Consider the following 17912-nt stretch of genomic DNA (forward strand, 5'->3'; position numbering starts at 1 on the left):
TACAGACACTATCCTCATAAGAGTGAATTGGGCCCCAAGGTTCAATGGTAGAAGTGAGTCCTTGGGGAGTTTGAGAGGTTTGTAGGGGAAAGTCTCTTCTTCTGCCAGCGGAGGGTGCCTAGGAGATGACTGATTACAAAGCAACATGTAGATCAACTGCACTAGTGAGAACACAGCATCGAGCCCAGCCTCCTTCTTAGACTCATCAGAATGATAAATGGATTTAAACCACTGCTGCTAATTACTACAAACGTGCATCAAAGCGCTTTCTTGCCATCCAGAGACCGTTTAATGTCAGACCCTGGGCTCTTCCCATGGAGAGCATGCCCTGCAGTTGGTATCTTCACAGCTAATCATTGTAGGGCTAACATTTTGAAATACCAGCTCAAGAAAGCACTGATGTGTAAAATTTGAGCCTGTGTGCCTGATGCCAGTGCTGCAGGGGAAACAGAGAGTGAGCAGTGATTTGAGTTATGTAAAGGATTAGTGTGACGTCTGCACCAGCACCTGTTAACGGGAGCCAAATGGTGCTTGGGACCAAGATCTTTCACAAAAAGAAAAACCCAAACAAACTTTAAAGAGCGCACAAAGGGCTGTCCTTTTCTATGAGTGTTGTACAGTTGGAAAAGAAAACAACAAATCAGGGGAATACACCCTTCTCCCAGTGCTTCGGCACAGTGTGTTTCTTAGATAACTAAACTCCAGAGTGATGTGTGTTTGAAGCAATGAGAGGTATAAAGGAAGTATAGTGGCGTGAGCAGACACCATTATAAACAGGCAGGAAAAAAGGAGCCCCCGTCTCTGTAAATAATGAGCCATGAGAGGGTGGAGGTGGTTTATAACAGTAGGAAGTGCCATTCTTATTTCATTCACATACATTAGAACAGATAACTCCAACTAACACGGTGGCAATACATGCTCATGTAGCAAATACAGAATCAGAAACAAACTGAACAGTATTGCCAGCAGGAGAGCGGGGTGGGGGGAGGGATTTTTTCATGCTTTGTGTGTATAAAAAGATCTTCTACGCTTTCCACAGGATGCATCCGATGAAGTGAGCTGTAGCTCACGAAAGCTCATGCTCAAATAAATTGGTTCGTCTCTAAGGTGCCACAAGTCCTCCTTTTCCAAGGACTTCACTGTGGTAGATGCCGTGATCATTCAGAACGTCCTAGCAGGGTAGAGTTCCCAGAGCACAGGCCCCTGGCTCTTGAACTAGAGGATGGTCTCTCGTAGCTGTTGTGATGCACTCAGCTGAACGGCTGAATCCATCCAGGAGAGGGCGCTGATGTACTGGGATGATCACCGGTTCGTTACACTATTACACAGGTGGTACATTTGATCTGCAGGGGATGTTAGGCCAGCTGAGTTGAACATAAACGTTCCCTTTCGCACATTTCAGTGGTCAGTGATTAACTGCTTCATTTGCTTTCCCGGCTGGACTTTTAGGTCCTGCTGAGCCGTCAGAGTTATAAAAGGTAGAAAAAAGGAGCCAAAGTGGTGGCAAAGTTAGCTTCCCTGAATGGGACTAGGGGGCCCTTGCTTAGCATATTGTGTTTCTTCACTCTAATATGGCTTTGTCTCATTTGTATTAACTATCCAGAGATGAGGAGAGTACATCCCTCATAGGATGGAGAAACAAAACCAGAAGTAAAAGGGATATCTTTAATTTTCCTCACATTGTATCCTTCTGGCATATATTGTTCCCACTAAAGGCTCAAATGCTCAGCTAAGTTATTGATCAAACATTGTAAATGGAACCAAAGATTTGTAGTTAATGACACACAGCATCTTTGAGACATTCCAATTGCTTCGTCCTAGTATCTCTTTCTAGTCCTGGCAGCCCTTTTAGAGAGGCCACTAGACAATGTGCTTTCCTAAGCGCTGCTAATGGAGTAGCCACCTTAAAAATAGCAAAGAGGCATTACTTCTCCTTTTCCTTGCAACAAAATTCTGGTTGGATTATCAGCCAAGTCAGGTCATGGATCATAATCGTGCGTTCCACAGAACTTTACAGGTCAGATCTTCGGCAGGTCGAAATCAGTGGCACTCCACTGAAGTTAAATGGAGCTATTCCCGTTTACAACAATTGAGGGTCTCTGTTAGGGGGCTTATTCTTTCACCCGCTTACTTCCCTGGTCCTTCTCGCATGAACAGAGAGCAACAATACCCGAAGTCCAAAGGCGCAAACAATTTGATGTTTATTGGGGTGAACTTCCAGCAAGCACGATTCCAGTTTCCTTCCTTAGTGTCCCCCTTCCCAGCTCTGACACCACAGAGCCTTGCACCTGTCTCCCTGTTCCCATTCCCCCCCTTAGCAAAACATGATTCCAATTCCCCCACCCCATTCCCTGTTCCCATTTCACCCCCTCACTTCCTGATTGACTGCAGACTATATAGTAAAACTTGAGTTCTGCTTAGCTATACCTTATCCAATCATTTTCCTGAAATTTAACTAACCAATCCTAACACATTGTAACATGATTATTTAACCAATTATATCCCACCACCTTAATTAGTTTACACCCAGCAAAATTAATTATACAGCAAACAGTAACAATCACAGAACCAGACAGAGACTACACAGACAAACAATAGGGAAATTGGGACTACAGTGATAGAACAACAAAGAAATGGGGATTTCACATCCCAGCTATTGATAAGTGAGTTCTTGCCAGACAGGATGCTATCAAACTAAGTTTCCTTTTACATCTTCTAGGCACTTCTCTTTCTCTGGAGGGGATAGGCATTATCAGGACAGGATTGTATTCCTAACAGCCCAATAGCACCTTATTTCAATGTGATTAGTTTGGAATGTGAGGATGTGACCGGTCGCTTCCCAGCTTATGGCTGCCTCTGCTGCTTAGGCAAAGGCCTTAGCCTAAGCACAGGGCCTCAGACCGTCACAGTAAGAGAAGGCCCTAACACCGGCAGACAGTGATTTTGATTCTTTCTTTTATACCTCTATAAGTAGCTAAGTGATAAGAATACACCTACATTCTTAGAGCATAGGCCTTTACAGACAGGCCTGAATATCTGTGTCCTAACAGTCTGCTGTATTTTTTAATAATGGAGAATCTTGTGAAGCTGTGGAATGTGGGGGTGGCTAGAACCCTATATTTGCCATTAAATATTTTATACAAGAATAGTTGAAAAGCTCTTTTCATTTTCCTTCCTGATTGGGCTATTCAGTGATGCCTATAGGGTGGACTGCATCTGTCTTACATCTGTGCTGATAGCCATGAAATGCTGAGAACATTAAAGGAGTGTTTTATTTTTAAATCCCATCTCTCTGAGCCTGTAGTTTCAGCGTAACCCTGTATCACAGCTACCATCCTAGATTATTAGGAGCAAAACCTGCTGTCTGCCCCTCACTGGACTTAAGTGCAAAGCTCACGATCAAAGCATCAGAATCAAGATTATGTAGTTGCCTACTGAGCCAGATGTTGGTGTAAATTGATGTAACTCCATTGAAGTCCCTGATTTACACCAGTCGAAGATCTGTCCCTTTACCACTAGCCAGATGTCCCAGCAGTGCAAGAAGGATATTACAGGCTATAAAACTTTTCCTTTAAAGAAAAGAAATAAGCGTCACCCTCCTGCAATAAATACCTTCCAGTAACTAAATCTGCTTGTTCTTTAGTTACTCATGGTTTCTTACACAGGTACTTTCAGTCAGCTTCTAAATCTGGGGCTGCTCAGATGCAAGCTGACAGATGTAATTTCTTTTTGTGGAGAGGCTGTTTTGTGTGTCACAAGTGTTCAGTACAGGTTTGATAGAAGTTTATAAGATTGTTGTGAAAGCCAACACCTCTGACCAGAAGGCAGAGCAATTCTCTGGCTGGGAAGCTGCCAATCATGTCACGTTGTATATTTGTATTCTCCAGTTAGTGTATAGAACAGAAATGACTTTATTATGAGGTTCTTGCCAGAGTCTGTAGAGCTCAAAAGACTTGTTGACTCACTTTCTTTCTTCCTCTGCCCTTCATGACCTCTGTGAGGGTTAGAGCATCAGCAGTTCCAGTGTGGAAAGTGTTTTACATAATCCTGCTTCTTTACTGGTCAGAATCACGTTACAGCTGAGATTCAGAATGACTTTACAGTGAAAAGGTCACACATTGCTTTTGATCTCTGCACTCCTTAAACCCCCAAAGTACAGAGGCAGCATATGTCCTTACTAGAATGTTATTTGCATTGTGCCCTAAAATGCCTGATGAACGTAAAGTCAAACGCAAATGTATAAAAGATGCTACGTCTTTGTTTCTTCGGTATGGTTGCTGGGTTTGCAAGTGCATTATGAGAGAGTCTTTCAAAGGTGCCAAGGGGATCTGGACACCCAACTTCCTTAGTTTCTAATGGAAATTGGGTGCCTAAATCTTAGGCAAGTTGGTGGCGTATGTATGTGAAGTGTGCACACAAACAGTGACTTCCCTGGATATTGTCGTATAATTGCAAACATGGCACCCAAAAGCAGCCCAAAGCCCGTGTTTCCCGTTTGAAGCTACTTCTTGATAGTTCTTCTGGGTTTGAGACCAGGCACTGCTGTAGCTGTCCCTGAAATCAAGTGTTATAGAGCAGCCTTAAAAAGAATGGTAGCTAAAACCATAGGAGGAGACTTGTAAAGTAGGTTATAAAAGTCCGGTTGTCCTGACATTTATTTTGCAGGGCCATGTAATAATGGCAGTAAAACACTCTGGGGGATGTATTGTGTTAGAATATCGAGGTATCTTGGCTGATAGTGGGATTTGGGCTTCAGTCTCATACCAGGCAATTAATTTGTAATGTTACAATATTGCACATGTCCTCAAGTGTCTTTATAAAGGAGAATGACACAGAAAGCCGTCTAGTGAGGAGGAAAAAAATGGACACACCCACATCCACACATGCAGCCACAGATTGGCCAAGCAAAGAAATATATCTCCCTCTTAACATATTCTGAAAAAGCCCCATGGTGTCCAGTGAAGGGGAAAGTGCCCTGTTGCTAGACCATAGCTTTGATGCTCTCTTTTGCATTTCCTTTTCAGCATTCCTTCCGTCCCAAATTCCTTGGTGTAGCAGAGCAGCTGCATGAAGAAGGTTTCAAGGTACATTGCTTTGGGTTTTAAAGCTAGGTTTTGATGTGAAATCTGGTCAAGGGGCAGCAGAATGACTTCTTGAGATCCTCTGAGTTGAGACGAGGACAAAGGAAAACAAGAGAGACATACCACCTACGTTTTCAAAGTGCAGTAAGGACTTTTAGCGGAATTGTTCCTGTCAGAGTCAATGAGCGTTACACAACTAAAACTCTGAACAATTATTAAATTGAACAAACAGGATTAATTTGCTAGAGCCAGAGGTTTTTGCTTTCAAGGCTGGAAGAACGGCAGCTCTATTTTCAGCCTGCAGCAGTGATGTGATACAGCAGTGATGATACAGGTCCTCCAGAGGCTTGCAGAGTTCTCCAAGAAAAAGAAGCAAGCCAGGAAGTCCTATTTTTAAACACAAAAGGGGAAGGAAAAATCCTTTTATGGTGAAAAATCTGTATGGGGCCTTTAATATATTACAAAGCAGCATCTAAGGGTGTACAAACTTGTATTGTCTTTCAATTCACTTTTAATGAGGCAACTATGTGTCCAATGTAGAACCTGTTTTCTGGGTTATCTTGGATCCATCATCACTAGAGAATATTAACATCATGATTGTAAAGCATTAGACCATATTTAATAGAAAGCCCTTAAGGAGAACTGGCAGGCAGCTGCAGGGTATTGATGTAAATATTAGATGTATTGATCTGTTTTCTATATGGCACCATTCACAGTAGTGTTTTAGGAACCTAAGTCCCGTTGAAAGTCAGTGGGACTTAGACTCCTAAGGTGTTTTTTGGCAATATTACCTGCTGTTTACTGTCACTCATCTGTCAGAAGATCATTGATAACACAAACAATGGGAGAGTTATGCTTCTGCAGGTGGGTGTCTCTGTATATAAAGACACACAAAATGGGGCCTAATCCAATGCCCACTGAAATCAATGGGAATCTTTCTATTGATTTCATTTGATCAGGCCCAGACAGTGCAATGCATGGTGACATTACAAGCATTTGTGTTATGAAGTAGGCAATAATATATTTTCCCTCTCAATGCAGCTTTATGCCACAGAAGCAACTTCCAACTGGCTCAATGCCAACAGTGTACCTACAACTCCTGTGGCCTGGCCATCCCAGGAAAGCCACACTACCAACCTCCCCCCAATCAGGAGGTAAGAGCTTAGCCCAGTTTGTGGAGACGATGGGAGTGTTCAGCAAAAAGTGAAGTCATGGGGGTGGGGGCGAGGGGGAGAGAAGAGAATCCTGGCCCCACTGAGGTCAGTGGCAGAACTCACACTGACTTCTTCAGGGCCAGGATTTCACTCCAGGGCTTTATGGGTCACTGTTCTGCTGCGGAAAGGCGTATTCCGCTCTGCCTGTAATTGTGATGAGAAAGAAATTTACCCCTGTTTAATCAAGAAGCGTGTAATTAATAGCGCCCATTTCTTATAGCATTGGAGCAATTTTACTCCAAGTCTTTTCTAGGCTCCTGGCACATCATTGAGGTTCATACCTCACCAAAGCACCAGTATATGACTACACTCTAGCGTATGCAGCAGTGTATGTCGTAGCTTTAAATTAGGACAGTTGGGATCTGAACCTTTAAAGGTGCTGAGCACCTCCTGCAACCATGAAGGGGCACTGCAGGTGTTCAACAGTTCCCAGAATCAGGCCCTTAATGGAGTTGCACCTAGTTACATGAAGGCTGAATTTAATGTCACACAGGCAAAGGTCACAGCAAGTGAACCCCGAGCTCCTGAGTCCCCGTGCAATGCCTTATCCACTAGCCTGTCCTTCCTCATTACATTTTAAAATTACATTTTAAAGTGAATTAAAAATGCCAGTGCTCTTCAGTTGAACATACATATGTTCACTGAGGATTTTCAGTAAGCAAAGTATCCCTTAGTGTCTTCGGTATTGTCTTTTCAGCTTGATAAAAGATGGGAACATAGACCTGGTGATTAACCTCCCCAACAGCAACACCAAGTTCGTCCATGATAATTATGTGATCCGCAGGACAGCTGTTGACAGCGGGATTGCTCTCCTCACTAACTTCCAGGTATCTCCTTTGCCGTTCTTTCTTCTCTTAGTCACGGTAGTGTCAAAAGTGCTGGGGCCATTTTGAGCTTCGGATCCAATATTTCCGGACCCCTGTTAATGTTCAACAAATGATGATGTATCTGAAATTGCAGCAAAGTGGTTGCCTGAATACATTTTCTTTACTGTGTGCTGCAGGACAAGATTTTTAAAAATGCATAGGCTAGATCCTATGTCACTGCCTAGGGCCACTGATGTCTCAATTCCGTCTTTAGAGCAAATTCTCCAGTACAGGTTCATTATAACATCAGTAAATCATGCTTAGTAGCAGCTTTCTATCATAGCTGTCGAAGCTCAGAATAAGAAGTTGCCCCCTCTTTAAAAATCTTGAAGCAAATCTGTACTATTACAATATGTCAGTCCAAATGAATTTGATACTTACTAGGGCAGCTTATAGAATATCAGGGTTGGAAGGGACCTCAGGAGGTCATCTAGTCAAAGCAGGACCAATCCCCAATTTTTGCCCCAGATCCCTAAATGGCCCCCTCAAGGATTGAACTCACAACCCTGGGTTTTGCAGGCCAATGCTCAAACCACTGAGCTATCCCTCCCCCCAGTTAGCTTCCTAACTGATAACAAAGCTTCATCTGTTAGCTATCTGGGGTTCCTGGCAAACTACATTTCAGATATTGATAAAGGTGGGGACACTTGTCTTCTGTCTGAAATCTATGAATTCCAACATATCTCTGATAGGAGACAGCTGGACTCTGCTTCCCAGCAGAACATAGACCATCTCTGCAATTATCTATAACAATCATTAAGGGCCCATCCTACTCCCATTGGAGTCAGTGACCAAATTCCTGTTGACTTCAGTGGGAGCAAGGTCAGACCCAAAATTCACGGGCTGGAGCTAGCCAACCTGCCAACAGCTTGTGTTCAGTTCTTTTATAGTGGAGTTTTAATCCATAAAGGGAGGAAATAACCCTATTTTCTCTATAAAGACTGGGATGAAGCAGAAAAGAATATCTTGCATTTATATCACACCTTCCTCCTAAAGGATCCAAAAGCCTTTACAGGCTTGTCTGTTGCTCAGGATGGGCCCTGGCATGGATCAGTTTGCAGGATCAGGGTGTAGAACTGGTGTGCTTGCCTTATTAATCAGCCCCCCTGGAAAAGGCTGCAAAATGATCGGTCTCCTCTGCTTTATATTTCCAGGTGACAAAGCTTTTTGCTGAAGCCATCAAATACTCTGGGAAAGTGGACGCTAAGAGTCTTTTCCACTACAGAAAATTAAATACCAGCAATCCACCATAGAAGAGGCACCACCAGCGTGAAATCCAAGTCTTCTCACACCAGGATAAAGGAGGAATCCCAATCCTGGCTGCTGAGACCATCTGTCCAGCCCATATTTGGTTATTTACATTTATTTCCTAGGATCTGACATTTTTATCTTTGTAACTTACCAAGAAGACCCAGTAACTCTGACCTAGCAATTCCCAGTCAGCCTTCCCCCTCAGGATGTTTGTTGGAAAACATTATCCATACCTTCCCTGTTTGCAGCTAATATTCACTAGCTGGTAGATTGGTAGAGCCAGACCCTACTATGCTGGAGGAGACAGAAGAAAAAGTATATGGTCCTACACAGCAGTGGTTAACTCTGTCTTTTTATAATACTTCCTTGAAGGTTTCTTTCTGTGTTCTCCTTAGACAGCCCCTGCCACACTCAGGTGCAAGTGCTAGAGTCTGTTCCGCACCCCACCCCATTGAACTGTCAGGTAGTTTTTGTCTGTTTCCTGTTGTTGACTATCAAAATCTTTGCGACTTTCTCCTTTATAATAATCAAACCTGATGCTATCGCAGTTGCCTGCCATAGTACAGACCAGCGGGATATGTTGAGCGTGGCAGGAGCTCTTTAAAGTTAAAACACCAGAATTCACTGTTATTCTCCGACAACAAATGATGGGTATACAGCTACTTTTTGTTTGGTTGGTTTAATCCTGGCAGAGTGTCAGCTTTTCCAGGCTGCAGATTTGAAGGGGGTTTGTGCTGGAATCACTTCTGAATTCTGTTCAGTCCTTAGTTCTTGAATTCGGTTTATTATACGAATCCCGGACTGCTACCAGGGCATCACAGGATTCTTTCTCAGTCTAATATATTGCTTCAAAGAAGGATACTCCCAAAAGGCCACCCTGCTCTCAAACATTTTGGATTATGATTGTGAACATTAAACTGGAATACTTTCAAAATGAGATCTGAGTGTTGCAATTCTTAGCTCATTCTGATGAAATTACTCTGTCTTTGCCTCTCACCCAATGTTTCCTTTCTGGATGCCATCCCATCCCAATGGTTATATTTGTTTTGTATTGCAGTAGCACTGAGGCATGGCCCAAGATCCCACCGTGCTAATGCAATATTTGTTGTCTCTGTTGCAGCAGTGTTTACAGGCTCCAGTCAAGGATCAATGGCCATCGTGCTAGGCACAGTCCACACATACAGAATAAAAAGATTGGCTCTGCCTCATAGAGTTTATAATCTAAGTACTTTTTGTCCCTCTCTCTGTTGCTTATTTTTGTAACAAACTATGCTCTCTCTTAACATATACATGTAGTGCCCAGCCTTAGGAGGATTCAAAGAGGCATAGGACGCTTAAATGGACACCAAAAACCTCCAGAGTTGTTATAGTTAATACCAACAAATTATTAATGCTCACGCTTCAGGGTTTAAGCCAATCTCTAACTATTAGGGTTTAGGATTAGACCTTGGGGACAGATCATGCCACATTGACCTACTATGGGGTTCTGTGCACTTGGTGTTGGCCACTGTCAGAGACAGGACACTGAACTGGATGGACGAAGGTCTGATCCCATCCGGCGACTGCTATGTTCCTATCATTGGCGTTTCTTTCAGATATTAACTTTTATGGTGAACAAAATCCTTCCAGCTTCTTATCGTGTGAAGTTTTTGCACTTTTCAGAATGGTGATGTCTGTCTTTTTGTCTGTCTTTCTTTTCTTTTTTAAATTCAGCTCAAAATGAGCGCAGAGCAACTGACTGTTTGCCCATTCAGTGGTGAAATGAGATGAATTATAGGAGTTAACTGAGCAGCGCCTTCCAAATATACCCTATGCATTTTCAGTGGCAAAAATCCCGCCAGCAACTGGTTCTGTCTCATTCCCTCCCTCTGGCAATTAACAATGTAATGGCTGGAAATTTCCATGTGCAGTCTTTCTTTCCTTCTCTATTTTGCTTCTGTCACCGTGCACCCGAAACCCCCCAGCATATCACACCCAACTCATTCTTAAATACTACACGTGGGCCAGGTTCTTCCACTCTCACTTACCTTCATCTGTGACTAGCCCCATTTGAAATGAATGGAGTATTTTGGAGTGAGGCGTGATTCAACTTGGGTAAAGACTTTTTAAATTAGGACTCAGCTTTTTGCAGGAAGGTTTGATGGCCTCAGCCCCAGTGGGAAGCTGTCATTCTTGATTGAAATAATTTACCAAATGTTTGAAATGGAAAGTTCTGTACATCACAGAGAAGGCAGCAGTGGGAAAGAGCAGTAAGAGAGAACCCACAGCCCATCCACCTGTTAATGTTAAAAACACGGAAAGGAAAGATGATCCCAGAAAAGGACGGGGACCCCATCGACTACTGGAGACATGTCAGATGCAAACAAGGAGTCTGATGATGTAACGAAGGCTCTGTTTAATGAGTGTCTAGATAATGGAAATGTTAAAGAAGTAACCGGGCATTTAGATCTCATCCCTTAGGAAGCAGAGAGAGAAATAGCTTAACATTCTTCTTCAACAGGGCTCCCTGCCCCCAGCAAGCTTTATAGCCATCACATTCATTTGTCTCACCAGCTGCAGGTACTTGAACTGCAGCTTCTGCAGTGTCCATAGCCGCTTGCACAACGCAAGTGGAAATTAGCAGAGGAACACACCAGGGCTGAATGCACGCTAAGCGCTCTGTAATTACACACCAGCCTTACCATTTTGCTGCTGCTGCTAAACACCCCACAGGCACAGGTGCCACCAATCCACACACAATCAGGCCCATTTAATTACATGCCATTCCAAAGGCCTTAGACAGCAAAGCACTCCTGCCTCTCACCACTACCTTTTCTCTCCTCCTTTGTTTTTGCTGGGGACAAAACCCAGTATGTTCTTTTTCTGTCACGCTGCATGATACAGGGTGAACGGGTGGCTTCTGTCACGACCAGAAAAGATGCAGGTATTGAGCTGCAGAATCCTCCCACTCCCTCCTCTCCCACGTCCTGTGATCTCAGAAAAAAATACATGATTGTATTTATTTTCCAGCTTCCTCTTTTCTTTTGTATAATGAAGGGTGCAAACACGGTGGGAAAAAGACTTGAAGTATCTACAGCTGTTGGGATCAATGCAGACGTGGAAAAACACAACCCTACTACAATTAGTATCCTTTGTACCACGCTCTTTTTCTGCCATGAACTATTGTTGACGTGTCAATGGCTTTTTCTCATTTATCTTGGGAACGTTGAGGCTGGCAAAATGTGACACTCTTCAGAGTTGCAACTGCCCGTTTGCTACTCTATGAACTGTCAGATCACTTTATTCTTTTCCATTGATTACACAACAGATTTGGGGAGGGGAGGGAATAAACAACCCAGATGCACAAGAAAAGAGATGACATGAAATGGAGCTTTTGATCAGCACAAGAAGCAGAGTTGAGAGTCGAGGAAATGGGAGAGAACCTCGTCGGCAGTAATAGAGAACATTTTCTCTAGTATTCAAGCTGCTAAGCCATCCTGGAGCAGTAATAGAGAGGCAGCACTCGAAAGTTTTAGGATGTGCTTGACACAGTGCTCTTTGAAGCAGAAGGTTATTGACAGAACAATCTTAAGCAAACAGCAATGAGGGAGAGCTGGGATGTAGCAGACACTGAGCTGTAATGGTAAAATGAGGAGTGGACCTTGGCATCTTTCAGGGAAAGCATTCGTAACACCAGCTTGGAATCAGAACATCTCTGGGCCATGGGGAGCTTTCATATTAGCGCTCTGGCTGTCTGTGCAAGGACAGGTGGCACTGCCATGCTGTATGAAGGACGCTGCGATAGCCTTCTGCAGGGCACTGAAGTCTGCTGCCAAACAGTACCCAGAGCCTCTGTTTCTGTTCCGTCCCCATTTAAATATAGAACACTTAATAATGTAATTTACAGGGAATAATTCAGTTACATAGTAACATTTGTTTCAATCTTACCATTCAAGAGGATGTGAATATGAAGCTTTCTAATGGGCTCTAATTAAATTGAGAACATGATGTTTTGTCATTAACTAGGTGGGATAAACTCTCATTCAAACGCATAATTAAAATATATTGAAAGCTGCAAAATGATGATATCAGTTTAGATGAACTCTTTTAATTTAGGGAAGTTTGCAAAGATTAAACAGAGAGAGAAGCGTTTGATACAAATTATGTTCAAGATTCATTAAAATACACTTAAGAAATTAATATTCACTAACGGATACTATTCTGTTCTTGGGAATATAGTACCCTGCAGACTGGATCAGACCTGTGGTCTATCTAATCCAGTGTCCTGTTTACAATAACAGCTGTGTTAGTCTGTATTCGCAAAAAGAAAAGGAGGACTTGTGGCACCTTAGAGACTAACAAATTTATTTGAGCATAAGCTTTCGTGAGCTACAGCTTACTTCTCACGAAAGCTTATGCTCAAATAAATTTGTTAGTCTCTAAGGTGCCACAAGTACTCCTTTTCTTTCTGTTTACAATAGTAACAAGTATCTGCTGCTTTAGGGGAAGGTGCAAAGAAACCCTGCAGTAGACAGTTATGGGATAGTTCACCCCAAGGAAAATTTCCTCCTGATCTCCAAGTAGTAGAGGTCAGTTTATGCCCTGAAGCATGGAGGTTTAGATCCCTTCCAAAACTCTTGGGACATGAATTGCTGTTGCCTTCCATGTTGTGTCATCATTTAGCCCAGTGCAGAGTGAGTACAGTGCTACCATTTTGATTTTACACCAGTTCTACACTCACTTTGCACTGGGGTAAATAATTACATACAGTGCAGGCAGTGGAGAATCACACCCATTTTAAGAAAACATAGCTCTGGCTATTCTTGTCCATTGTAGCGGGGTCGTATTGGAAAATCTGCAAAGTGGGCAGGCGCAAGCCCGCTCACCACTAAAGGCCCCTCCCCCAACCTAGTGGGAGGGACCACTGGACCCAGGGACCAACTGATTACGGGGGACAACTAATGAAAAACAGGGATCGGAGTGAAGGTCAGAGGTTCAAAACGAGGATACCGGATGGGGACACCGAGCAGAGAACCCCGGACAGCGCCTACTGCTCCTCAAAGCTGTCGAGGGAGCCAGCAGACGCTGCCCAGTGGAACTCTGCCCAGATGCATGAAACTAGGGAGGAACGGAAATAGGCCCCACAGTTGCAGCGCACCCCCTCGTCCAACATCCTCCTCCTGGTATTATAAATGGAGACGTTGGCCACAGCCAGGAGGAGGTTGACGAGGAGGTCTCATGACTTTGTGGGGCCACGGATAGGGTGTGCAAAGAGGAACAAGTGTGGGGAAAAGTGCAGCCAGAACCTCAACAAGAGGTTCTGGAGGAGCCGGAATAGGGGCTGCAACCTGGCGCATTCGAGATAGGTGTGTGCCAGGTTCTCCCTCACGCCACAAAAGGGGCAGGCCTCGGGTGTAGGGGTGAACCACACCAGGTGCACGCCCGTGCTCATGGCTCCATGAAGGAGCCGCCAACTAATGTCCCCGGCGGGCCGTGGGACCAAGGTGGAATAAAGGCTGGTCCACCGGGACTCCTCACCCTGTTTAGGTGGAAGATAGTCCTGCCATTTGGTGTCGGGGCGGGACACGAGGGTGAGGAAATGCAATGTATGGAGCACGAGCGTGTACAGATGGTTTCTAGGGGCGGTCCGAAACCAGACCGTCTGCAGGGTTTGCAGCCGGCTCGGAGTGTGGGAGCGGGGAGGCTGGGGGGGCTCGTGGAACAGGGGCCCAAGAAAAATGTCCGGAGGGCCAGGGGTGAGGGGTGGGCGGGGAACGCCCTCTCGCAGGGCTTGCCGCAGGAAAGCGAGAGAATTGGGTGACAAGGCGGCCTTCACCTCCTGGAGTACGCGCCTAGGGGTTGGAAGGGTAGACAGCCCCATGCATCGTCCGAGCGCGCAGGGCTCCACCCAATCCCCCCAGTCATAGTCCAGGAGATCTCCGACTCTGGTGGTTCCTGCCAGGACCAACCTCCGACACACCGAGGGAGACTCTGCCACCTGCACACAGAGACCGAGGTTGTGTAGCAGGGGCTCCGCGAGGAGGTTCGCTCCCTTGGTGGCCACAAATGACCTGGTCGCCAAAAAAAGCTTCCAGGTCCGGAGGAGGTCCTGGTAGAAGACAGCAGCTCAGAGAGGTCTTGCGGAAGGCCTCTTGGATGGAGAAAAAAGAGCTGCCAGTCATATCGGAGCCCTCGGAGGCGGCGGAGGAAGGTGTGCGCCAACGTGCTCCATGCCGGACTACCTGCACCATAAAGGAGCCTCTGCAGGGCCTGCAGGTGGAAGACATGGACCTGGCCGTGCAAGCAAACCAGCCCTGTCCTCCCTCCTCCAGGGAAAGACTCAGAGCCTCCGCAGAGACCCAGTGCAGCCCCGGCCAGAACTCCAGAGCCATCCTCTGGAGCCTGGCCAGGATCCTCAGGGCCAGGCTCAGGGTGTTGAGTCGGTGCCAGAGCATGGACAGGACCAGTTGGTTCAGCACCAGTGCCCTCCCTCGCAGGGAGAGACCCCAGAACAGTTCTGTCCATCTCCGCAGCCACTCACCCACCCTGGCCTCCAAATCCTGCCAGTTCTCCGGTGGAGAAGGATGTGTGGTGGATAGATAAATGCCAAGATAGAGCAGCAGACCCGCGCTCCACCGGATCTCATGAAGCGCAGGTGGGAGGGAGTTCGCCTGCCACCCGTCTCCGACCACCAGGCCAGAGCTCTTGACCCAGTTGACCCGGGCGGAGGAGGCTGCCGAGTAAACGGCCTGGCAGGCCTCCACCCACACCAGGTTGTCTGGGTCCTGGACCACGAGGAGCACGTCGTCAGCGTACGCCGACAGGACCAGCCGCAGCTCTGGCTCCCAAAGCGCCAACCCCATCAACCTCCGGCGGAGGAGACGGAGGAAGGGCTCGACTGCTAGAGCATACAGCTGGCCCGAGAGGGGGCACCCCTGCCGTACTCCCCACCCGAAGCTGACTGGCTTGGTGAGGGTCCAGTTGAGCCTGACCAGACACTCCGCATCGGCATACAGCACCTGGAGAAAGCCCACAAACTGGGGCCCGAAGCCGAATGCCCGCACGGTGCCCAGGAGATACCCATGGTCCACCCTGTTGAATGCCTTCTCCTGGTCTAGGGACAGGAGAGCGAACGACAGACCATCCCTACGCCCCAGCTCCAAGAGGTCCTGACCAAATACAAGTTGTCAAAGATGGTCTGGCCCGGGACGGTGTAGGTCTGGTCGGGATGGACCACGTCCGCCAGCACGGACCCCAGCCACAGCGAGATGGCCTTCGCTACGACCTTGTAGTCCATGCTGAGGAGCGAGACGGGATGCCAATTCCGTAGGTCGCGGAGGTCCCCCTTCTTTGGCAATAAGGCGAGCACAGTTCGCCTGGACGAGAGAGGGAGGAACCCACTTTGCAAGGACTTGGCCCAGACGATGACGAGGTCCATGAAGCCCACGTCCTCCAGCAAGCTGTTATTGAAATGCCAATAGGCCAGCGCTGGCCTCTCCGAACTGAGAGAGGCTGTCACGGTCACCACGTGGTGATCCGAGAACGGGGCCGGCCGGACGCTGGAGGTGTGGGCTCGTGCCAGATGGAAACGCGAAATATAAATACGGTCCAACCGGGAGTGGCGTGACCGATCCTCCTCCACCCGGACATAAGTAAAGGTAACATCGTCGTCCGGGTGGTGGTCGCGCCAGACGTCCACAAGGGAGTGATGATCCACGATCTCCCTGAGGATGCCCACGGCTGCCTGGGATGTCTCGACTCCTGAGTGGTCCCGGCCCTCGAGGGTGGTGTTGAAGTCCCCACCCAGGACCAGGCACTCGTGAGGATCCAGGGTGCCGAGGAAGGCCGACGCCTGCCGATAGAAACGCACTCGTTCCGGGCCTGAGTTCGGGGCGTAAACATTGACCAGGTTTAATATCAGCCCCTCCACGCAGGCCCAGATGTGCAACAGGCGACCCGGCACGACCTCGGCTACCCCCAGCACCTCGGGCCGTAGCTCGGGGGAGAACAGGGTGGCCACCCCAGCCGAACGGGCGCTGAGGTGGCTAAAGTAAACCTCGTACCCCGCACTCCAGCCGCCAGCTAGCCTCGACGGCTGGAGCAGTGTGGGTCTCCTATAGGAAGATCACAGAGTACCCCCTCTCCTGAAGGAAGGAGAGCACTGGCTCCTGCAGAGACCCATGCTACAGCCCCCTACAGCATAGCAAAGATGGTGTCCTTCATAGAGAGGGCTGGGGTGAATCCTCACGGGCAGGGTGATCGATGGCCTCCAGCGGGCGGGGAGACTGGGGGGGTACTGCCAGGGAGCACCACCCCAGGGAAAGGGGCACTGGGGTCTGGGAGGGACATGGGGGCCAGTGGCAAGTGGGATACCGGCCTGCAGAGGGCGCTCTGGAGGCTGGAAGAGCTAATTCCCTGAGAGACCAGCAGGAAGCACTGCAGTGGTGAGTCGCCACACCATGACATCCATATAAAATGGCCCATCATTTTCTGAATCCTGCTAAGCTCCTGCCTACTTGCAGCAATGTAAAATGGCTCTCTAGTGTTCTCCATCTTGGAGACCGATAAATACAAATGAAGTCGAATAGGTGGAACTTCCTTGCTCAGGTGGTCTGACTGAACATCAAGTGCCATGGAATGCAGTACTTGCCATTTTCTCTGGCCGTGGGCTGGATCAGAGGAAATAGTGTGGAGGAAGATGGGAAATCAATAATAACATTTCAAATTGTCTTTTAGAATGAGCTTCAACCCTTGGTCAAGGTCAGAGGTCAAATCTGAGCTGTTTTCAGGTCAAATCTAATATCTTTCCCAATCTTGAATGCACAAAGGTGGCAGACTGCACACCAAATGACTAGTTTCTGTTTCTTGCCAAGAAGATTCCAAATGCATCCGATGAAGTGAGCTGTAGCTCACGAAAGCTTATGCTCAAATAAATTGGTTAGCCTCTAAGGTGCCACAAGTCCTCCTTTTCTTTTTGCAAGTGCTTACTGTAGATCAATTCTTGAATGTAGGTGATGAGGTATGAGTTAGAGGGGCCCTCATAAGAGTTCGAAATGCACAAGCTATTTTGCACGTGGGCACAAATGGCTGACTATGAAAGGAAAGTCTTGGCAACTTAACATTGTACAGCTAGCCTACAGCCAGTTGTATTTCACTGGGTCTTTCCTGCATTGAAATCATGCTAACAACAACAGACATTTACCCACGGTTGTTGTCAGCAGGGCAAGTTGTTCTCAAACCTTGACCTCCCCCGGGTTCAATGGTCTCACCCTAGTCCTCAGCAGATATCTGTCCATGTTACAAAACCATCACACAACTGAGTACAGAGAGGGCTGAAATAGCTGGGCAGAAGGGGCTGTGTTTTAGATCTGGGATACACTGGTAGAACAGTGGGGGGTTAAAATTTATTTCCAATAAACTAGTGTCCAAAATGTGGTAAGCCTGGCACAAACATATAGCCAGCTTGGAAGAGATGACAGTCTTTTTCTTTTTTTTTTTTTTTTTGACCAAAGAGGAAAATC

General features: G+C 46.7%; 1 protein-coding gene across 3 annotated transcripts in view; it reads left to right on the top strand.

The window, feature by feature from the left end:
- Nucleotides 1–9342, top strand: part of CPS1 (carbamoyl-phosphate synthase 1) — a 130108-nt gene extending 120766 nt beyond the window's left edge. For 2 of the 3 annotated variants that reach the window (XM_037913020.2, XM_043525746.1), the window contains 4 exons: nucleotides 5025–5084; nucleotides 6123–6235; nucleotides 6993–7122; nucleotides 8316–9334. In XM_037913020.2, coding sequence (XP_037768948.1) covers nucleotides 5025–5084; nucleotides 6123–6235; nucleotides 6993–7122; nucleotides 8316–8414 — 402 coding nt within the window. In that variant the 3' untranslated portion in view covers nucleotides 8415–9334. Of the gene's footprint in view, nucleotides 1–5024; nucleotides 5085–6122; nucleotides 6236–6992; nucleotides 7123–8315 lie in introns of all 3 variants that reach the window. The other variant, XM_043525745.1, reaches the window with a different exon arrangement.
- The last annotated feature ends 8570 nt before the right edge of the window (nucleotides 9343–17912 follow it).

This window comes from Chelonia mydas, chromosome 11 (genome assembly GCF_015237465.2).
Source record: "Chelonia mydas isolate rCheMyd1 chromosome 11, rCheMyd1.pri.v2, whole genome shotgun sequence".
Lineage (NCBI taxonomy): Eukaryota > Metazoa > Chordata > Testudines > Cheloniidae > Chelonia > Chelonia mydas.